General features: G+C 43.4%; 1 protein-coding gene across 3 annotated transcripts in view; it reads right to left on the bottom strand.

The window, feature by feature from the left end:
• LOC140368854 (caskin-2-like) overlaps positions 1 to 23117 on the bottom strand; it is a 115577-nt gene that overhangs the window by 30204 nt on the left and 62256 nt on the right. For all 3 annotated transcript variants that reach the window (XM_072455994.1, XM_072455995.1, XM_072455996.1), the window contains exons 5-7: positions 21503 to 21648; positions 20607 to 20702; positions 9439 to 9572 (exon numbers count right to left, since the gene is read on the bottom strand). In XM_072455994.1, coding sequence (XP_072312095.1) covers positions 9439 to 9572; positions 20607 to 20702; positions 21503 to 21648 — 376 coding nt within the window. The remainder of the gene's footprint in view (positions 1 to 9438; positions 9573 to 20606; positions 20703 to 21502; positions 21649 to 23117) is intronic.

Genomic DNA, 23117 nt, shown 5'->3' with positions numbered 1-23117 from the left:
TAAGCAAGAAAGAAGTTAAAATCAACTCAGAGCATGCTTTTGTAATGAAGGAAGAATGTTATAACATCGTTTAAAGAGGTTAAATTTTGCATAATGTGTAAAGTCCTTAAGCGTTCTTTAAACAAAATACAGAATTCACAGGGTTTGAAGTCAAGTCCCAAGATGTAGTCCATTTTGTTACGTCTGAAGTAGCGGTAATAAAAATAATGACTCACAAAGTTCTGAGTCATAAACCACAAACTTAAGGTACAAAGTTGTATTTTTGTACTTAAATTAGATCTGTGGCAGGGCGAGCTCCCTTACAGTAAGAATAAATGTTTTTTATGGTATTTTGGACACCTATAACTGAATAAAAGCAAGATTGTTAAGTTATATGCCATACAGTGAAACGTTCCCAGCAAATCAATGCGAGTGAAAAGTGTGAAAAGTGTAAAAAGTGCACCTTTAAATTACAATGATTACAAACCTTTGCAACTATAACATGTGACAAACTGCAAATAAAAAATGAATTTATCTCTTTTAACAAGGTTAAAACACTGTTCCCCCATCATTTGACTCCCCCTCCCCCACTGTGGCCACCTCTGCCATCCCAACCCCGGTCCCCCCCACCCCTCTCACAGTTCAGGAACAGGATGTGTGCAGACTATTCCGCAAATCCAACCTGCGAAAAGCTGCTGGACCAGACGGTGTCACCCCAGGTCACCTTAAAGGCGGTATGGACGATTTTTCGGCAATTTGAGAACGCAGGCGGAAGTGCGCATGTGCACTCCCCCGTGTGGACTGATACAACACACACGTGCGTTTGTTTATTAGCGCAATGGAGCGATCACATCGCTCGTCTCCCGTAGATTTCTGTCCACTTCTGCGTCAGCTCGAACTGTCTTTCTCCGTCTTCATTTTGCCCCGTACACTGAGGGAACTATATTATGATAGATCCATGCGCTTAGGCACGCGGAAACGTGAGGAGGAACCGCACGCGGCTGCAGGTGAGCGGTAGGTGCGTTTTATGATTGATACGTGGCAGGACAAATGATTTATCCACGCCACGAGGAAATATGATAAAAAATTTGCTGAAAAAAATCATCCATACCACCTTTAAGACACTGCGCAGGCGAGCTGGCCCCTGTCTTCACTGGCATATTTAACACCTCCCTGGAGTCATGCCATGTCCCAGCCTGCTTCAAGTCGTCCATCATCGTCCCTGTCCCCAAGAAGCCCCGCATCACTGGACTTAATGACTACAGACCTGTGGCGCTGACGTCTGTAGTCATGAAGTCATTTGAGCTCATGGTCCTCCCCCACCTCAAGTCCTTCACCTACTCCCTGCTAGACCCCCTGCAATTCGCCTACAGAGCCAACAGGTCTGTGGACAACACCATCAACCTTGCACTCCACTTCACCCTGCAGCATCTGGACTCCCCGGGAACCTATGCCAGGATCCTGTTTGTGGACTTCAGCTCGGCTTTCAACACTATCCTCCTGCTCTGCTCCAGGACAAGCTCTCCCAGCTCAACGTACCCGACTCCACCTCCTGACGGATCGGACGCAATGCGTGCGGCTCTGGAAGAATGTCTCGGACACACGGACCATCAGCACAGGAGCACCACAGGGCTGCGTACTTTCTCCCCTGCTCTTCTCCCTATACACGAACTGCTGCACCTCCAGCCACGCCTCCGTTAAACTAATCAAGTTTGCAGACGACACCACCCTCATCGGGCTAATCTCGGACAGGGATGAGTCTGCCTACAGGAGTGAGGTGGACCGGCTGGTGTCCTGGTGCAGCGGTAACAACCTGGAGCTCAATGCCCAGAAAACAGTGGAGATGATCGTGGACTTCAGGAGAGCCCCCCAGCTCCCCCTCACCATCTCGGGCTCCCCCATCTCCACTGTGGACTCCCTCCACTTTCTCGGTATCACCATCACCCGGGACCTCAAGTGGGAGCTCACCATCAACTCCCTCACCGGGAAGGCCCAGCAGAGGATGTACTTCCTGCGGTAGCTGAAGAAAGCAAAGCTGCCAGTGGAGATGATGGTGCAGTTCTACACGGCCATCATTGAGTCCATCCTCAATTCCTCCATCACCGTGTGGTACACTGGAGCCACAGCCAGAGACAAGTAGAGACTACAGCGCATTGTGCGCTCCGCTGAGAAGGTGATCGGCCGCAACCTTCCATCTCTGCAGGACCTGTACGTCTGCAGGACTCTAGGACGTGCAGGTCGAATCACAGCCGACCCTTCTCACCCGGAACACAGACTATTTGAGCCACTCCCCTCAGGCAGGAGGCCACTCCCCTCAGGCAGGAGGCCACTCCCCTCAGGCAGGAGGCTACGGTTCATCCAGACCAGAACCTCCCGTCATAAGAACAGTTTCTTTCCCTCTGCCGTTGTACTCATGAACACTTCTTAAGCACTTTGCGCTCACTGCACTGTCCACTTTTATTGCACCACATATACTACTTTTGTGTACATATCATGTCTATTTTTAACTCTACTTACCCATTTTAATACCCAGTAGTTATTTATTGTCCATTGTTTTTGTATTTATTGTTCAGTGTTATGTTTGTGTTGCACCGAACTGCCAGGACAAGTTCCTATATCCGTGAATCCTGTTCATTGATAAATGGCAATAAACTTATTCTGATTCTGATAAACCTACCTAAAGTGGTATTTAACTTCTTTCACACATTTTTCTTGTTTGTTTGGTTTTATTGTCTATTATTAGTATTTTAATTGACTTGAAACATGGACACATGGTGGATATTCAAATGTATGTGCAATTTTGTGGATGATATGTAATTAATGTAAACCATATATAATACACTATGCCATAATAAAATATATAAATAAATAATGTATGAATCCTGTTTAGTAAGCCCTCTCCCTCTGAACCTCAGAAAACTCCCCATTTCAAATCCCCAGTTTTATGGCTCCATGGTGCTCCAGAGGTCTGTGCTGCTTTTAAGACCATAAATCATCCCCAGACTCGTTCTAAGCATTTCAGCCTCAAATCATGTTCATTACAACTGTGTCCTTACATTAGCATGCCAGTAGATGGAGTGCTAACAGAAAATCCCAAGGGAATGTCTGACTGAGAGAAAGTCATGTATGCTTTTAGTACATACATTATCTAAAGTTCTAAAATGCCAAAGAAAAGGTACAAGACTAATAACAACACAATAAATGCAGAATATAGCATCAACAATTGAACTGATACAGTTATCAATACTAGCATTACAGTTTGAACAGTATGAATCAATAGGTAGCCTACAGCGTCTACACCAGCACAGCCCTTGTCCTCACTGGACACAAAACTAGGCCACATTTGCATAGCATTGCTTTACAACACACGGCAAATAAACAAAAATATTAGTACATTTACGATTCTAAAAAATCTACATTTTTTGCATAAACCATAGAGGGACTAAAATAATCCTCTCCATCTTCTTACACTGCAGTTCTTAGAATGTGGTGCTTTGAAGAGACTGAAATCCCATAGAGAGGGAGAGAGAGAGGCTGAGATGCTGAGTAAACTTCGCACACAGCCACAATGGAGTTTTGTGGCAGCTTCATATCAGCAAATGTAGGTTGCGTTCACATTCTAGAATTTCAAGATGGCGGGCAAGGGCATATAATATTATTCTATAGGAGATTCACTGTTTTTGAAAAAAAAAAAATAGCAAAAATATAAAACCACAAACGTTTAACCCAATCATTATTTGTTACAGTCATTGTATTGCATTATTGTGTTTGGGGAGATTTTGTGTAAGTGTAACAGGAATGACTTTTTGTAAATTGCAGAGATCAGCCTTATGATTAAAAAACAGAATTCAAGTACGATTTCGATTTGATTTATTAAGGAAACATTTCTTATATTTGAGTGACATCAGAGCTCTGCTTCTGGACCCAGAGCCAGGCCCTGAACATGGAGACGCATTCTGCCATAAAAAGAACCGTTCCAAAGTGCTCTAAAAGTGAATCAGATCCAGTCGAAACATGACTTTTGTATAAGAAAATAAAAAAATCACGTGGATAGGCCTCAAAATTACACTGATAATATCATCTGCATTTTGTTGAGTCAAAAATGCAAATTCTACAGAATTCTGACTTGTCCTCCAACTAAAGCTTTAACTATTGGTAGTTATAATGAACCAAACCCATTCCACATTTTTTAGTCATCAGAATGTATGGCTCCCTCTGTGTGCTCACGCTGGTTGATGGGAGCCATTTGGAGGCTGTCTGGGAGGCAGGGTGGAGACACTTATATAATCACAAACAGTACTTACTGATATGCTGGGAAAGAACCACACCAAGTCCTCGCAATGTTTGGATTAGGTTAGATTGATGTGTGTGTCGAAGTTTAGTCTATACAGACTGCGAGAGGCGAAGATCGTTCTCAAGTTCTTTATTTGATGAAAACATGGAAAAACAGGCAAAACAGTAGCGTGTTGTTCGTCTTGCAGCTGAGATTCGACTCTTCACAAGATTTAGCTGTGTTTTTATATCGCTGTTGCTTGGGTCTGATAAACATGGCCTGACCTTCGCTATGACGTCCGCTTTAAGATTGTTTAGACTAGTCCACAGATGATTAGAAAATACACAGAATAGTTAAAATACACAGAATAGTTCATTGTGACCCATATGCAGCAAGATCGTCTTGACTCATGATAAATAGGACACAGACTTGACAATAATTTGATCAATATCCACAATTCCCCCTTTTGATCACATCCACATGTGATCACACTCAAGAGGCGCCAGACGCAACCTCACAAAATAATAGAACGTAAACCCCCCAAAAACATACTAACTATTTAAAAATCATATTAAATCATTGTATAATATCGCAACTCAATAAAAGAAAACATTTATTAAACATAACCCATCATGGACATAAAACGGTGTGAGACAAGGAGCATCCCCAGTTAGTGTAAACACATGGTGGGATGTAGTAATCAGATTCTGGAAAAAGTCTAGGAGTCTTGTCACTATCAGAGTTAGATTCGTGTTTGGCAGAGTAATAGCGTGTGTAATCAGGGTCAAAAGATAAGCGGGTTGTCTAGTAAGAGCAGATGCAATCAAGCGTTCTATAAGTGATCTAAGACAGCATAGCATCCAATCATAATCAATACACAGGCAATAACAATAATGGTGAAAAACAGAAACAGTGCCACCCCAAGGCCCAAAGATGTGGTATAACCAGGGAGACCACAAGGGGCAAGGGTGGTGGTAGATAATTCTGGCTGGACATGGGTGGGCTCATATTCATCATTTGGCCAGGTTGGTTTGGGGCCATTTGGTGTTGACCTCTTTGTGTTTGCCCTATGGGGCAGTCTCGAACCCAATGTCCAGTTCCAAAGCAGTTTAAGCACTGATCAGGAGTCACGCTGAACCTGTTTTGTCCTCTTCCTGCTCTTACCCCACGGCCTCTTCCACGAGAGAATGTGTTACGTTCACGTCCTTGATTGTAGATGATTTCTGAAGCAGATGTGTTGTTCTTTGGTCCTGTGGCGGATGGGACTGCCTGTGGTTGTGCCATAATGGGTTGCACTTGTCCTATGACCATTTTAACCGCCATAGCAATCTGTTGGGCACTGTCTGACACTGGATTATCTTCTGTTGCCGCAGTCATTACCTTGGCAGACTTATTTTCCTTCTTTTTATCATTCACCTCTTCTTGAAGCTTCTTGAGTTGTAATTTGATCTTTGCCATTTTCATTTTTTCCATATCCTCATTCCGTCCTTTTTTTCCCTTCAGGTACTTAGCAACGTGATGTTGGCAGTTGGCATCAAACTCTTTTTCTGTCTTTGAGGAAAGACCAACAACATCAGCCAACTGATCCTGGACACATTTAGGTAGTCCTTTCACCAGAGTAGAAAAGAACATGAGAGTGTTGCCAGTACCAGGTTGTATGGGCTCTCCAGTTGCATCATGGAACTGTGCTTTAGCTCTTTGCTTATATGTAAAGTAGTCTTCATCATTTTTCATTTCCAGAGCCAACAGTGCGTCAGGAAGGCAGGTGGGATACATTCCTTTAAGTACCTGAGTTAACTGAGGCTTTATGGTGGCAAATGATGTGGATGCTCTAACTGGAGCATGAATCTGTTTGGATACTTCAGAACGGATCCTGGCCGCCGTATTCTCATCTGTTGCTCTTATAAGAATTGCAGACACATCTCCCCAGCAAAGTGTTTCTCCTGCTGTATTCGTGGTCAATGCTCTGAGGAAGGCCGGTGCACCTTGTGTCAGTTCGGGCAGTTTTAACATCAGTCCTTCTAGATCTTTCAATGCGAATGGTTGGTACACTTCTTGGTTACTTGCAGTCATTCGGAGAGGTGCAATAAGAGGAGGAGCCTCTTCATTGCTAGAAAATTCATCCTCTTCCTCCTTGGGACCCTTGTGGACGGGGAGCGGGTGAAGTTCTCCACTCAAGATAGCGTTGTCGTATCCATGCTCATCCACCATTCCTGTGAATGCTCCCACCACATATTGATGTGGTGTTGACACAAATGGGTCTGAACCTGTTTTCTTCTGTTGTTCCACTCCTCTTTGAATGTGGAGTTTCTGCTGTACTTGCTTCTTACTTTCAGCTTCTATTAGCCCAGTTCCTAGGACTGTTTCCCCCTTTTGTCCAAGTTTTTTTCCTTTTTGTTTCCTGCGTAGATCAGCCGCCACTTCCCGTTCCTTTTCTTCCAGTAGTCGTTGTAATCTTCTTTCTTCATCTGTGTCCGAAGCCAACCCAGGTGGTGACCATGCATTGGTGGCAAGTTGTTCTTTTTGAGCCACTGTTTGCTCGAGCATGAATTTGGAGATGTGATTTTGGCTGGAAACCAATGTTGTCAGAGCTAACACCTGTTCCTTCAAATCCTGCATCTGTCTTTGTTCTTGAGTGGGTTCTGACGGGACCATAGTTAGAGTACCCGAGACTACAGCATGTTTCGTTGGCAGCAGTGGTATGGTTCTGGTTGTACCTTTTATCATAGATAAATCCATGGATGAGCCCTGCAGGGGAGGAGCCGCTGGAGTAGAAGTGTGGGGAGCTGTTTTTTCTTGTTCCGTTTCTGTCATAATTTTCTTCAGTTCTTTTGCTAGTTGTGCATATGCGCTATGATGTTCGTTTCCAGAGGAGGGGCACTGCAGTTCTCCTTTGGCCAGAGGTGGGGGGGGCGCTATAGCTGTGACGTCGACCTTGTACCCCAGTCTGCTCGCTCTCTTCCTCTGTTCTAGAGTCTTCATCTTTGTTTTTCACGCCAAAAGGGATGCGCTTATTGGCTCTGTTTTTTTGTTTCATTTTGTTTTTTCTGATTGTTTGATGCTCTTCTGGTTTCACCTGAATATTGGCCAAAAATAGTCTCTCTCTTCTGATTAAAATGTCTTTTGCCATTTTATGTAGTTTCACTGAAAATGATAATTTTTCTTCATGTTCTTTCAGTTTCTTTTTGTCAACAGTTTTTCCTTTCACTGTCCAAATTTGATGTGTTTTGTAATGCAGGACCTTAGATTGATGATATTCATGAATACAATTCCATTGTTGTTCTGTGGGAGGAGCCACAGCTTCATCACTGTGATTAATCAATTTTTTCTCAGCATATTTTTGGAAGAGGTTCTTCATTCGTGTAGTTTGCTTTTTTGCTTCCTTTGGGTTTTGTTCATTTGCACGGATTGTGTTTTCAAGATCCTTCAAAAATGTATTCATTTTGACTGGAATAAGGTTCATTTTATTTAATTTATCTGTATCTTAATTTAAAATGTTTGATTATTATTATTATTTGATAATAAAAAAGTGTGGCAGTCAGTGGTATTTCAAAAAGAAACAAAACAATACAACTAATAATAATAACTATTATTATTATAATTTGAACAATAATTATAAGAATAATAATGAAATGAAATATGTTTAGGGAAAAAATGATATTGAAATTAAAATTTAAAATTAAAGATTTAAAGTAAAAATAAAAAATCGAACAAAAAAATAATTAAATTTAAAAAATGTAAAATTTAAAATGTAAATAGAATGCAAACTTGAAAAAATAAAATTAACTAAATAAATAAAAATTCCACCTAGCCACAAAGGGTAGTTAATCTTGTCAGTAGAATGCTTTAAGCCAAGTAATAGCTTTCTTAGTTCCCTTTAGTTACCTACACGTCCCACGTTTTATTTTTATTTTTATTTATTTTTTCCGGAGTCCAACTCCCTTTTAAATCAGTCCAACTGATTGTCTAAACTAATGAGCTAACATTCACTAAATTCATACTTCACAAAATTTAGGTCTAGTTTTGGCAAATTTAGCATTTTCAATGTGCAGATTTTTGTAATAAATACAAGAGGTTTCTGCCTTACTTTTGTTGAATGTCCCAGTCACAATTGTGAGTCAAAATAAACTGGCAATCCACTCCTCTTGTCTCTCTTTCGGCTCGGTCCTTGTTCTCCCATCATTCCCAGCTGAACCGTTCCTGGACGCTCTGCGTCGTCAGCCGACATCCAGAAGGGAATCATTTAGAGCAAAATTCTGATGTTTCCTTTCCAAGCACGATGAGATGCCCGCATCCTCCACCAATTCTGTCGAAGTTTAGTGCCTATATATTATGTATGTTTCTATATTTACACATGTTTTTCCCGTTTTGTCAGTCTGGAGGATTTAGTTGGTCAGCTCAGGCCCAAGCGGCAGCCGAGTGGACGATGATGAAAGAGGCAGTGATTGAAACATAGAAAGCTGTTTTATTTGTCAAACTAATGAGAAAAAAAGAGCCTCATACGCTATAATTAATACTCTATACTAAGGCCATATAAAATAAATTGTATGTTTCCGGTAACATTGAAAAAAAATCCAGGTAGGTAGGTCGGATTTTTTAATATTTTAAAATCCATGCACAAGTTTTGCAGACAGTTTTCTTTTCTCAGAAGTGAGCGCTTCATGACAGCGTGAGAGTTGTTGTTGTAGTCCGGGGCGCACTGTGCAGTCTGATCTGATACCTCACCATGATGTTCGTTGAAAACGTTGAAAAATGTCTTACAGACTTCTACGTTCACTATTTTTCTTATTGTCACTAGATGATGTGAGCACTTTTCGACAGTCACGCCAAATACCTTCACCTCTGAAACACCGGGCGTGCATATCGCCACGGCCATCAGAAGAACGGCGATTTTCATTTCTTACACAGATCACCACAGATGATTTTTTCCTGCAGCTTTTGGATTCGCTCTCACAATTTGACATTCTCGAAACATACGGCCGGTAAATATGCGATAAAATGTTTAAGGTCGGGTTTTCTTTATTTTGAAATTCAGGTCGGTCGGCTTACACACAATTTTTTCTTTTGGCCTAATATAGCTATTGGCCTATAAAAGTGTTTTGATCTTACTGAGCCATTTGAATATTTATAACCTCTCTCCCCTGTGTGGGAGAAAGGTTATAAAGAGCAGACAGAGCAGCGCTTACTTGATGACGTCCTTGTGTCCATTTCGTGCTGCCAGGTGGAGGGGCGTGGTGGAGGCCGGCTCCGAACCGTCATGGCCGCTCTCTCCTTCCAGCAGGGTCGTCACCATGTTACTGCTGAGCAACAATTGGGCCACCTACAACACACAAAAAGGAGGAGAATTTAGAATAACTTAATCCTGTTTGTTCAACTTTCTCTCCCTCGTCCAGTTATTACTAACAGCTCATTATGACGTTCTACAATTACTTTCCATAATCAGATAGATTCACAGTCCTTTCAACTGACTCTTTGGGTTGAGTAATGCGAGATTTTAGAACCAAGACAACAAATCTACAATCCGACAGTTAAATAGCAAATCGAAGCTGAGGATTCAGACCAGTCTCAGCTCTGTTTAAACTATGGTCAGTTTAGACATGAACGTACACTAGGCCAGACCAACATCCGACTCTTCCAGCCAAAGGAACGTGTGAGAGCTCAGGATACGCTGCAGTGCTAAACAGATTCCCCGTTGCAGCTTGTTTGACTGGGCCATGTGCGGATAAACCCTGCTGTCTCATGCTGCGTAATGCTAACTGTCATCTCCTCTGTCTGGGCGTTTACACTGTCAAATGATACGCCACTTGGGTGAGGCACATATAAATATTTTTTAATGTATCAGCATTTTGTCAGAGTTTGTGGACTTAACGCTGTGGTACCTGATGTTCAAACCACAAAAGGAGGAAGTATGTATTTAAATCCATCTAACTCATTCCTATTCACTAGAGTTCACAGGCAGATATTTCTTACAAGTTTGTAATAGATTAAGGTTCCGTTCACACTTCTTGTTTGGTTCTGGTCTGAGCCAAGTTAAATTTTGATGTAGTTCTTGATTTTATCCTGTTTTGGTCCTGTTTGGCCCTGGCCTTGTCCATTTTAATATTTGAGTTAAGTCATAGTTTAGTCCTAATTTTAATGTGGTATTTGTGCAAGTGTGAACGCACCCTAAATGATGGGTTGGTACTTCAACTTTGAAGGCACTACAACAGCAGCGCATTGTAGCTAAGGCTCTGTTTCCAATGATTAGACTAGAGATGGTTAGTTAGACATACAGGTCATTTAACAACAAACCTCCAATTTTTTGTAATTAATTGGTCAATGAAGTCATCTTATTTAATCCAACCAGATAGGATCAGTAGGATAGGTCCTTGCTCTTCACAGGGGAGGCTGGGGTTCAAAGCCCCCACTTTGTCTTTAAGTTTTTTTTTCTCACTTTTGTGTTATCCACCAAACATTGAACATCCCAAGTCTGCTTGCTCATCAATAAAAGTCACCCACGTCACACAACTTTCAGAGAGAGCGAACAGTTTTGCTGTCTATTCAATGGAGCAGCTCCTCTTCCTGCGCCGCGCCGGAGCTGTGTCTCTTTTTCCCAGGAGAAAGCAACCATTCCGGGAGAGATTTTGAGAAAGACACGGAGGGGCAGGCGCACGGGTGCCAAAGTACGGGAGAACAAGAGCCGCTTCAGACCCGCGGTACCGAGGGGCGTCATGGGAAACGTGCGGTCCCTTCAAAATAAGACAGCGGAGCTGGTGACTCTCGCATGGTACGAACGGGAATACAGAGACTGTAGCATCATTTTGCTCACAGAGACCTGGCTAACCCCAGAAATCCCGATCATACTGTTGCTTTGGACCATTTTCATCTCCTGCGCGCAGACAGGACAAGGGAGAGCGGTAGGAGAAGAGGAGGAGGCCTCGCGATGTTTGTTCATGAGAGGTGGTGTCGATCAAACCACGTCACAGTCAGAACAACTGTGTAACAGAGATATTGAACTGTTAGCCGTTAGCATGAGGCCATATTATCTGCCCCGGGAGTTCTCACATGTTATTGTAATAGCAGTGTACGTAGCCCCGTCTGCTAACGCTGACAATGCCTGTGAAGCATTGTTCTCCATCACAAGCAGACTGCAAAACAAACACCCGCAGGCTCTCTTCCTCATCTCTGGTGACTTTAACGACGCTTCTCCCTCTTCTGTCCTGCCAACATACACCCAGTATGTTACCTGTCCCACCAGAGACAATAAAACATCGGATTTATTCTTTGCCAACACCAAGGAGGCTTATTCCTCCTTCCCCCTCCCTCCCCTGGGCAGCTCGGACCACAATCTTGTACATCTGCGGCCTGTGTATGAATCTATTGTGCGCAGGCAGCCTGTGGTGCCCCGTGTGGTGAGGATGTGGTCTGTTGAGAGCGAGGAGAATCTGAGGGACTGCTTCAGCACCACTGTCTGGACCGAGCTTTACAACCATGGGGAGGACATCAACACCATCACAGAGTGCATCACGGACTTAAAACATAAACTTTTGTTTTGAGAACATTGTTCCCTCCCGGACGGTGCAGTGTTTTCCAAACAACAAGCCATGGATTAACCGTGAACTGAAGGCTCTGCTGAAGGAGAAGAAGAGAGCCTTCAGGTCAGGGAACAAGGAGGAGCTGAGGACTGTGCAGAAGGAGCTGAGGAGGAAGATCAGGCAGGCGGAAGCCGGCTACAAGAAGAGGATGGAGGAGCAGCTGCAGCAAAAGAACATTCAAGGAGTGTGGAGAAGCCTGAAAACCATTTCAGGCTTCAAAATCCCCCCTGCCCAGACAGAGGGAGATCTACAGTGGGTGAATGATTTAAATACTCACTTCTTGAGATTTGATCACCCACCCCTCCCCCTGCACAGCTGCATGCTCCCTCTTCCACAGCCGGACAATGGCCCACCCCCGTTCCCCCTTCACACCTCTGCTCCGGACCATCAGCTCCCCACTTCACCTGGACTCACCCATCCCCCCAGCACACAGTCCCCCTGCCAACCACTGACTGTCTCAGCAGCACAGGTGAGGAGAGAGCTGAAGAGGATTAAAGTGAGGAAGGCAGCAGGACCTGACGGCATCAGCCCCAGGCTCCTTAAGTCCTGCGCAGATGAACTGTGTGGAGTTATGGAGCATGTCTTCAACATGAGCCTGAAGCTGAGGGTGGTACCATAGGTCTGAAGACCTCCTGTCTGGTACCTGTGCCCAAGACACCACGCGCCAAAGACCTCAACAGCTTCAGGCTGGTGGCTCTCACGTCCCATCTGATGAAGACACTGGCGCGGCTGGTCCTGGACCACCTCCGCTCCACCGTGAGCCCAGCCATGGACCCGTTGCAGTTCGCATACCGGCCTGGCATCGGACTGGAGGACGCCGTCATCTCCCTGCTGCACCGCTCTCTCTCTCACCTATAAAAGCCTGGCAGCTCTGTGAGGATCCTGTTCTTTGATCTCTCCAGCGTCTTCAACACCATCCAGCCGCTGCTTCTGAGGGACAAACTGGAGACGGCTGGTGTGGAGTATGACCTGGCAGAGTGGATCCTGGACTACCTCATAGACCGACCCCAGTTTGTGAGAGCACGGGACTGTGTGTCTGACACTCAGACCTGTAGTGTGGGGGCGCCCCAGGGCACTGTCCTCGCGCCCTTTCTCTTCACCCTTTACACTGCAGACCTCAGACACGACACGGGCAGCTGTGTCCTGCAGAAGTTCTCTGATGACTCTGCCATCATCGGACTCATCACGGACGACGATGATGCAGAGTACAGAGGACTGGCACAGGACTTTGTGGACTGCTGTCAGCGGAACCACCTCCTCATCAACGCGGGAAAGACCAAGGAGATGATGGTGGACTTCCGTAGACGCTACTCTGCTGCCCCCTCACCAGTGAACATCCAGGGATGGGACATTGAGAGAGTGGACTCATACAAGTACCTGGGTGTTCATCTGAACCACAAACTGAACTGGACTCATAACACAGACGCACTGTACAGGAAGAGCCAGTCGGCTCTACCTTCTGAGGAGACTCAGGTCTTTTGGAGTGACAGGGCCACTCCTGAAGACCTTCTACGACTGTGTGGTGGCATCAGCCCTCCTGTATGGTGTGGCCTGCTGGAGCAGCAGCATCACAGAGAGGGAGAGGAAGAGGCTGGAAAAAGTCATCAAGAAGTTTAGTTCCGTTCTGGGCTGCGCTCTGGACTCGGTGCAGGAGGTGGGGGACAGAAGGGTCCTGGCTAAATTCACATCTATGCTGGACCATGAGTGTCACCCCCTGCAGGACACTCTGTCCGCTCTGGAGAGCAGCTTCAGTGACAGACTGATCCACACTCGCTGTGTGAAGGAAAGGTTTCGCAGGTCTTTCCTTCCTGCTGCTGTCAGACTTTATAACAAACACTGCTAGCCCTGAACATGTGCAATACTGTAAATAAGAGTGTTCGATTTAGTTTTTATTCTGTTTACTAATAGTATTTACCTAGTCTTGTGCTAGCTATTTTTACATTATTTTATTCTATTATCATTATTTTATTATTATTATCTTATTCTTATCTTTATCTTTTTATTTTTTTATTTATCTATTTTATTTTATTTCCCCCCCTTCCATTCCCTATTAAGACAGGAGAGGAGCTTTTGTTAACAAACGTTTTTTGTTTTGTTGATAAGAGTTCTATTAAGTGTTTTAGAAACTTCCTATAATCTGTCCTTTCCTCCTGTTTCTACTGCGTTGTAACAACGAAATTTCCCCTTGAGTGGATATTAAAGGATTATCTTATCTTATCTTATAATCAAATTCAATTCAATTAAATGTATTTTTGTAACGCCCAAAATCACAACAGCAGTTGTCTCGGAGGGCGACAACCTCAGCTGCAAAGCAGGACAGGGCCCGGTTAGTATTAGGGAGAATTTTGGAACACCAGGTGCCACAGTGAGGCGCTAGAGGAAATTACCTTGTGTCCTTAACCCCAACACTTCACCCACATTGCCTAGTATGGATCAGGTGTGAGTCAGAAGCTGAGGGCGCAGATTGACAACTACACTTTCATCAGTGTGCCCCAGGGCTGCTGTGGCTACTATAGTAGCTAATCACTATCGAGTGTGGAGTGAATGAATAATGCTGAAGCGTCTTTGAGTAACCAAAAAAGCTATATAATTATGATTTTTTATAATTAGATCAAATCAGAATCAGAAAAGTTTTATTGCCATTGTTACTGAACACAGTCCTCAAACATTGGAACTTGTTTCGTCATGAAGGTGCAACATAAAATAAATTTAAAATAAAATAACAATCAAGCAACATCTATAGAGTCAAGTATGACATGCATAATTTAAGAATTTACTATTAAAATAAAGTAAAAAATAACTTGGTTTCAGTATGTACACAGATAGTTACACAAACATTCACATAATAATATTATGGTCAGAAATAGATCACAAAGGACCCTGTGTGAAGCAATAAACTATAAGACACGCTCACTAAAGTATATAAGATTGTGTGTTCCTTGGGTGAACTAGGTTGGCAATTTGCTGCATGTCCTTCCTTCTCTCTCAGCTCCATTTCATGCAAAGCTATTCTGTCTAAAGCCTATGGGCCAAAAAATCCTATTAAAAAAGAGGCTTCAAGACACGCTCAGATTGGAGCCACACAAACATTTAGATATATAATGGAAGAAACATTTTGTTTAAATTATACATGATTTGCTTACTTTCTGTATTGTGTCTACAGGGTGCTCTTGCAAATAATAGCTTGCTCTCAACTGTATAATTAGATTAAATAATAATCATTTTGACTCCAAGAGCTGTTTCACCAATCCAGCTTTTTTCAATTCCGGACCAATAGTGACTTGACTTTTCTCTAATCCTGTTCGCAAGCTCATCTCCTCTGCTTCTTCTCTGAGCCTCACCAAAAAACACTTGCTTAACAATTTTCCATTTTTGATGTCAAAGGTAGAGATCCGGAGGCCTCCTACGCTATTTTTAAGTCCATAAATCATCACTGGACTCATTCTGAGCATTTCTGCCTCAAATCACGTTCATTACAACAGCATGCTTACATTAACATGTCGGGCAAGCTAAGTTTGTTTATTTCCCCATGGTAATTAAATCTGCTGCCAGTAGTTTTAACACAATTCCTGATTAATGATGAGATTGCCCTACAGATAATGAAGAAATATGTGCTTTTAGTTGATATACATTATATATGTATACACAGCCCACCACTCCACCCGGACTCACCCATCCCCCCAGCACACAGTCCCCCTGCCAACGACTAACTGTCACAGCACAGGTGAGGAGAGAGCTGAAGAGGATTAAAGTGAGGAAGGCAGCAGGACCTGGGGGCATCAGCCCCAGGCTCCTTAAGTCCAGCACAGATGAAATGTGTGGAGTTATGGAGCATGTCTTCAACATGAGCCTGAAGCTGAGGGTGGTACCACAGGTCTGAAGACCTCCTGTCTGGTACCTGTGCCTAAGACACCGCGCGCCAAAGACCTCAACAGCTTCAGGCCGGTGGCGCTCACGTCCTATCTGATGAAGACACTGGAGCGGCTGGTCCTGGACCACCTCCGCTCCATCGTAAGCTCAGCCATGGACCCGTGGCAGTTTGCATATCGGCCTGGCATCGGAGTGGAGGACGCCGTCATCTCCCTGCTGCACCGCTCTCTCTCTCACCTGGAGAAGCCTGGCAGCTCTGTGAGGATCCTGTTCTTTGATCTCTCCAGCGTCTTCAACACCATCCAGCCGCTGCTCCTGAGGGACAAGCTGGAGACGGCTGGTGTGGAGTATGACCTGGCAGAGTGGATTCTGGACTACCTCACAGACCGTGGACTGGTGTCAGCGGAACCACCTCAACACGGGGAAGACCAAGGAGATGGTGGTAGACTTCCACAGACGCCACTCTACTGCCCCCTCACCAGTGAACATCCAGGGAAGGGACATTGAGAGAGTGGACTCATACAAGTACCTGGGTGTTCATCTGAACCACAAACTGGACTGGACTCATAACACAGACGCACTGTACAGGAAGAGCCAGAGTCGGCTCTACCTCCTGAGGAGACTCAGGTCTTTTGGAGTGACAGGGCCACTCCTGAAGACCTTCTATGACTCTGTGGTGGCATCAGCCCTCCTGTATGGTGTGGTCTGTGGTCTGCTCTGGAGAGCAGCTTCAGTGAGAGACTGATCCACCCTCGCTGTGTGAAGGAGAGGTTTCGCAGGTCTTCACTTCTTGCTGCTGTCAGACTAACACTGTTAGCCCTGACCACGTGTATACTGTCATACCCATGTGAAATACTGACATAATCATGTGCAATACTGACATAATCATGTGCAATACTCTGACATAATGTCAATCATATTGGTGCAATATTCTCCGTCCATATAACTGCTGTAAATAAGAGTGTTACTTTTGTTACTATTGTTTTATTTACTTTTTTATTAAGAATATAAGAGGTTTTTTTTTATAAAAGCTTTTCTATTAAGAGTGTTTTTCTATAAGTTATCTGTTCTTTTACTTCTGTACCTACTTTATGTTGCAACACTGGAATTTTCCCCATTGTGTGGACAAAAGGCTTATCTTATCTTAAATAAAGGCTAATCTTATCTTATATTAAATATTCTAAAACATGAGATGTCATAGGAAAGCTGCAGGTGCATGTTTAAAGGACAAGAAGATACTGGAAATGTGTGGAGAATAAAGTAATGCATTGCAAAATAATATTTCAGAATCAGAATCAGAAAAAGGTTTATTGCCATTGTCAATGAACAAAATTCACAAACATAGGAACTTGTCTTGGTGATTCTGTGCAACATAAAACAACGAACAATGAATAAGTCAAAAGAGAAACAATTTAAACTATGGGATAAAAATGACAATAAGCTATCCGATAAAAAATAAGAATAAAAATAGGCTTAATATGTACACAAATTTACAGATTGTACAGATATTCGTATGTAGTGCAGAAAGTGAACAGTGCAGTGAGTGATTAAATTATGGTTAAAGTGACAGTGTTTAAGAAGTGTTCATGAGTCCAACTGCAGAGGGAAAGAAACCTTTCTTGTGGCGGAAGGTTCTGGTTTGGATGGACCGTAGCCTCCTGCCTGAGGGGAGTGGCCTCCTGCCTGAGGGGAGTGGCTCAAATAGTCCATGTCCAGGGTGAGAAGTGTCAGCTGTGATCCGACCTGCTCGTCCCAGAGTCCTGGAGACGTACAGGTCCTGCAGAGATGGAAGTCTGCAGCTGATCACTTTCTCAGCAGAGTGCACAATGCGCTGTAGTCTCTGTTTGTCCCTGGCTGTGGCTCCAGCGTACCACACGGTGATGGAGGAGGTGAGGATGGACTTAACGATGGCCGTGTAGAACTGCACCATCATCTCCGCTGTCAGCTTGGCTTTCCTCAGCTGCCGCAGAAAGTACATCCTCTGCTGGGCCTTCTTGATGAGGGAGCTGATGGTGAGCTCCCACTTGAGGTCCTGGATGATGGTGGTGCAGAGAAAGCGAAGGAAGTCCACGATGGTGATGTGGGAGTCTGTGATGGTGAGGGGGGGGGGCTGGGGGGCTGCGACTTTCCTGAAGTCCACGATCATCTCCACTGTCTTCTGGGAGTTGAACTCCAGGTTGTTACCACTGCACCAGGACACCAGCCGGTCCACCTTCCTCCTGTAGCCAGACTCATCCCCGTCCGAGATGAGCCTGATGAGGGTGGTGTCGTCCGCAAACTTGATGAGTTTCACGGAGTCGTGGCTGGAGGTGCAGCATTTTGTGTACGAGGAGAAAAGCAAAAAACTACTGAACAGCTCATATCAGGGGTGTCAAACTCATTTGGGTCGCGGGCCGAACATAACGTAAAACATAAAACTATTAAAAATATAAGAAATAAATAGCTTTATATAGCCTACGCTGTTTTGAAGCAATTACTAGATCGATAAAAAAAAATTATAAAACGTTTGTTCTCATAAACTGAAATGTATTTTGAAAAACAAGTGCAATTTCACCAATACTGTGCTTCAGTTTATGTGCATTACAACTTCAGTTGATCTACAGTTCTACACAGAGATAAACATTTGACTTTATAACAAGATAAACTTCTCAAGATCTAAAAAAACTTTTAAATGTACTAACTAACATTTCCACGTCTGTGTAGTTATCTGTACACCTGAACTGACACACCACTAAACTAAGTTAAAACGTCTGGCGGGCCAGATTTGGCCAGAGTTTGACACCTATGGCTTATATGAATAAATGTTCATAGAATATGAGATGTTATAACCAATTAAAGGCTGAACCAATACATCCCATGCGACTAACCGGCGGATCTGGACCAAAGCGCAGTCTCGTCTGAACCTGAACCTCTGTGCAGCACTGTGTTAGTGATTAGGAGGTTTTAAGATGATGGTTTCAGTCTAATTTAATTTCAAATAAACAGGGAGCTTGCGTCTCTCTCTCCCTCTCACTATTTTGAACAGTCGCTTGCTCCAATGCAGTTCAGAGGGACACATGTTCTCCATTTATTAAGCTCTAAAATGAGGTGTGTTTTATAACAATCCAACACATATTCATGGAGAAACGAGTCTAACAAGGAAATGAAATAAAACGCACCTAAATGTAAAGGGGCTCATGTACTGCAGAGATGGGACACCAACCCCGAGCCTCAACTCGCTGCTATGAAATGATACATTTCTGTCCCGACCCACAGCCACGGGTCAGAGTTGCAGCGTGGCCAGAGAAAGCTTTTACAGCAAAATCCTCCAGGTTTCTCCTTTTTCCCAAAGAGGTTTGGTAGTTTTCCTGGTCGAGAAGGAGGGTGTAAGGACAGCTGGGGATGCTGGGACATTGCTAAGTCCTTGAACATTGTTTAATCTGTTTTTTCACTATAGCCCCTCGAGGCAACTGCTGTTGTGATTTTGGGCGTTACAAAAATACATTTTAAATTTTTTATTTTAAAAATTGAATTGAATTTATAAAAGAAGCGCTGCGCAGAGGGAGTTTGCTTTGCAATACTTTTCTGCTCATTAGAGCAATGAGAGGAACGAGCAGAGGCACACCACTGAATGTGTGCACTGCAGCAGGCAGCTAAATGCGCGCAACTCCAATCAGCCAATGAGGCAAGGCAAGTTTATTTGTAGAGCACATTTCATACACAAGGCAATTCAAAGTGCTTCACACAACAGGAAAAATCACAATCACAAAACAGTTTAAGAAATAAAAGAGAAGAGTGCAAGGAAAAATCCTTATGCACAGCTAAACAAAACTGTTTTCAACTTAGATTTGAACATTGTCAGAGTAGAACCTGTCTCACATCTTCAGGAAGACTGTTCCAGATTTTAGCTGCATAAAACTGAAATGCAGATTCCCCATGTTTAGTCCTGACTCTGGCACCAGCAGGAGGCCGAGCCATGTTTAGTCCTGACTCTGGCACCAGCAGGAGGCCGGTCCCTGAGGTCCTCAGAGTATGAGATGGTTCATATGGCACTAACATGCCCAATATATACTTTGGTGCTAGGCCATGGAGAGACTTGTACACAAAGCAGAGCTGCTTTAAAGTCTCTTCTCTGAGCCACAGGGAGCCAGTGCAGAGACCTGAGAACAGGACTAATGTGATGGTACTTCCTGGTTCTAGTCAGGACCCGAGCAGCAGCGTTCTGGATGTACTGCAGCTGTTTTACAGCTCGTTTGGAGAGGCCAGTGAGCAGGCCGTTACAGTAGTCTAATCTACTGGAGACAAATTCATTGATAAGTCTCTCCAAATCTGGTTTAGACACTATATTTTTGATTTTGGCAATGTTTTTTAGATGGTAAAAAGCTGCTGATGTTATTGATTTGATGTGGCTGTTAAAGTTCAAGTCTGAGTCCATTATTACCCCTAGATAATAATAAATAAGCAATAACATCGCTGCATTCAGTAAAGTTTTGAGCTGAGGAAAGTCTGCCAGAGTCCAGTGTGCAGAATCCTGCTCGTCAGCTTTATATTCTACCTCAAATTAACTTCATTTGAAAAGTAATTAAAAAACATCATTAGGCTAACTGATATAAGATAGAATAAATACGTATAATATTATTATTAGGAGCCTAGCATGTGTGCTGTGCCTTAACCACTCGACCACTGGGCAGCACTAACTTGACAAATATTTCAAAATTCAAACCCAAAATGTATTTTTAATATCATTTCTTGAACATAAACAAGACAGACCTCGGAAGTCTGAACTCCACTCCAAACCACAAGCTTTTGCTGATAATTCACTGTAGACCTCTGAATTGAAAAGAAACAAACTCAATCTCAATTCTAATTTGGCAACTGCCCTATTTTTGCTTTGGGTCGGTGCAAGTTTGGATGTGTGGTTATGCTTTTACCTTTAATCTCCCAAACTCGCAAGCTAAGTCCAGGGGTGTCTTCTTGGCCTTGTTCCGTAGACAGGGGTTGGACTGGTGCTGCAGTAACATCTCAGACTGACAGAAAAGAGAAAGCCCAGTGTAAGTAATACTCCTCATCATCATGTATAATGCACCACGCAACAGTTTTGTCTTAGAACGCACAAGAAGAACAGGAGAGCCCAGGAGTGCATTTAAGCTACTACAGTATTATCCTCACTATGGGGTCACAGCTCAGAAATGCATAAGCCACCTTTTTAATGGGTTCCCAACTGTGTCTCTACTGCCGTTACGTTAAGTAACCGTAACGGCCTGTTTAAGTAATTCAAAATGAAGCCTGTCGGTCTGGCTTGCTTTCAGCACCTGGAAAAAGTTAGGATAGTGCGAGATGATTGGAGAAAAGAGAGAACACAGGCTCAGGTGAAAATTAAATGGAGAAAAAATGAGATATAAAAGAATAATTTCTCATCAAATGCTGACTTAAGCCTGTGATAAACCTCCATATTTTAAGTGATGATGTTGAGCAGACAGACAAAGCTCGCCCATGACTCTTGTTGCACAGTTTCTGCGGTATACCGTCAAAATTCCACAAATAACCTACCGTGGCCATAAATATTTGCGGCTAATGACAAGTTACCTAAAGACTTTGCAATTTTGGGAATGACAACAGTGGAAAGACAATGGCAATTGCAGTCCTAACTTCTGGTTATACGAGCCACTGCCGGTAGGAGATATCCATTAGGCATTCCAACGATGAGACGAAAGGCCGGAATGTATGTGTATTTCGTAGTAGACAATGGCAGGTGATGGACAAAAGGTTGGGGTTTCAGTACTTTCTTTAGCCCACGGGGGGTGCAGTGTTTGTTGCGTATACGCACCACCTCGTAGTGTCCATACTGCGCGGACAGATGTAACGGGATCTGTCCATCCAGTGAAGGGGAGTTGACTGAAGCGCCTGAGCGCAGGAGCAGGAGGACGGAGTCAGCTTTCCCCTGCCACGCTGCGTAGTGGAGAGGACGCATGCCTGTAGAGAAAGCACAACACACAAAGGTTACTATGGCAGTTTGAAGCCTTGCTAAACGTTTTAGTGCCTTTAACTTTCAGTTTTAATTTCCTGAACATTAACAAACTTTCAATAACCAATTTACTCAAAAAATAGTCACTTTTCTTCTTCCAAAGTCTAAACTCGTCCCCAAAAGAAAAATGTGCTTTTACTGACAGGATTGGTAGTGGATCTCTGCTTTAAAAAGAGCTAAGCTGATCATTGACCCTAAGAAAAAAAAAATAATCTTGATCTTGATGGAAATATTATCAATTGCTTCACCCTAAGTGTACAATGGAGAAATCTTGCGTATTTATGGGACCACCTAATGACATCACGGAGTGGAAGTGCTCCACTGTGTTTACAGACCCCAGTCTAGTTTGCACTGACCAGATAACAAACCATTTAGCTGCTGTTTTTATCCTATTATGAGGTCATGACCATAATTTGGGTCATAATTGTGTAATAGATCATTTGTGAGATTGTGAGCCATAAAAAGTTTTACAATTAGATGCAGACAGCTTGCAATTGTTGGGTCAAGCTTTGACAAAAAAGACAAAATAACACCAACAGACATTGTAGTCTAAACTCCCGCCGTGCCGATTAGCAGCAGGACGTTGCGTAAGGACAAAAACTACAAAAACTCTTTGTGACAACTTTTTTATATTTTGTTTGTAATTTAGCTGAACGAGGTTAAAATAGAGCGCACTAGTTGTTCCTCTCATATCTACTGGAAGTATCAGAATAGTGTTGCCTGAGGGAGCAGAGCACTTTATATGCCTCACTTTGACTGTCACTGCCACATAACTCTAGTGCTTGTAATTAGACTGCAGAAAGAGTTTACTGGGGATGGTATCGACTACAGAGAGGTTCATACCGACTGTGTAATGCAAATTATATAAGGCAGTATTCAAATTATGTCTACTGCGACCCAATAATGAGATGATATTTGTGTAATCCATCGGAAAAGTGCTAAAACACGTTGCACAAAAAGTGAATGGGCTGTAATATGGATGACGGGCAAAAATGTCCCAGGTTCGACTCTTGGTTGTTATGGCAGTGTCCATTGAGATCAAAGAAAGGCCTTTTATGTTTTTTATTACTCGGTTTAGCTGTAGGATCTGGCAATAAAAAGTATAAAGCTCATCCTGCATTCAGATTGGAGCATTTGATTTGAACAGGTTTTGTCTACATATCTTTAAAACGTGAATCTCCACTTGACCTTAGAAAATGATCATGTTTTGGTCACTTTCCTGTCCCCGTTTCCCGTTAGTGCGACTACATCACTTTCTTACTTCTGCACAGATTGGACCCCATCCCCTTAGCTCTGAAAATGAAGATTTCTGCCCGACACTGCATGCTGCCGCTAGGACTTCAAAAGCCTGTCAAATGTATTCATACCAGCAGCATCTCATTTGAAGCTGGGAGACGCTCAAAAACTATGAATATAT

This window comes from Eucyclogobius newberryi, unplaced genomic scaffold (genome assembly GCF_026437365.1).
Source record: "Eucyclogobius newberryi isolate DKJ021-1_F unplaced genomic scaffold, fEucNew1.0.hap1 SCAF_20, whole genome shotgun sequence".
In the NCBI taxonomy this organism is placed as follows: domain Eukaryota; kingdom Metazoa; phylum Chordata; class Actinopteri; order Gobiiformes; family Gobiidae; genus Eucyclogobius; species Eucyclogobius newberryi.
This window is presented reverse-complemented; position numbering and strand designations above follow the sequence as displayed.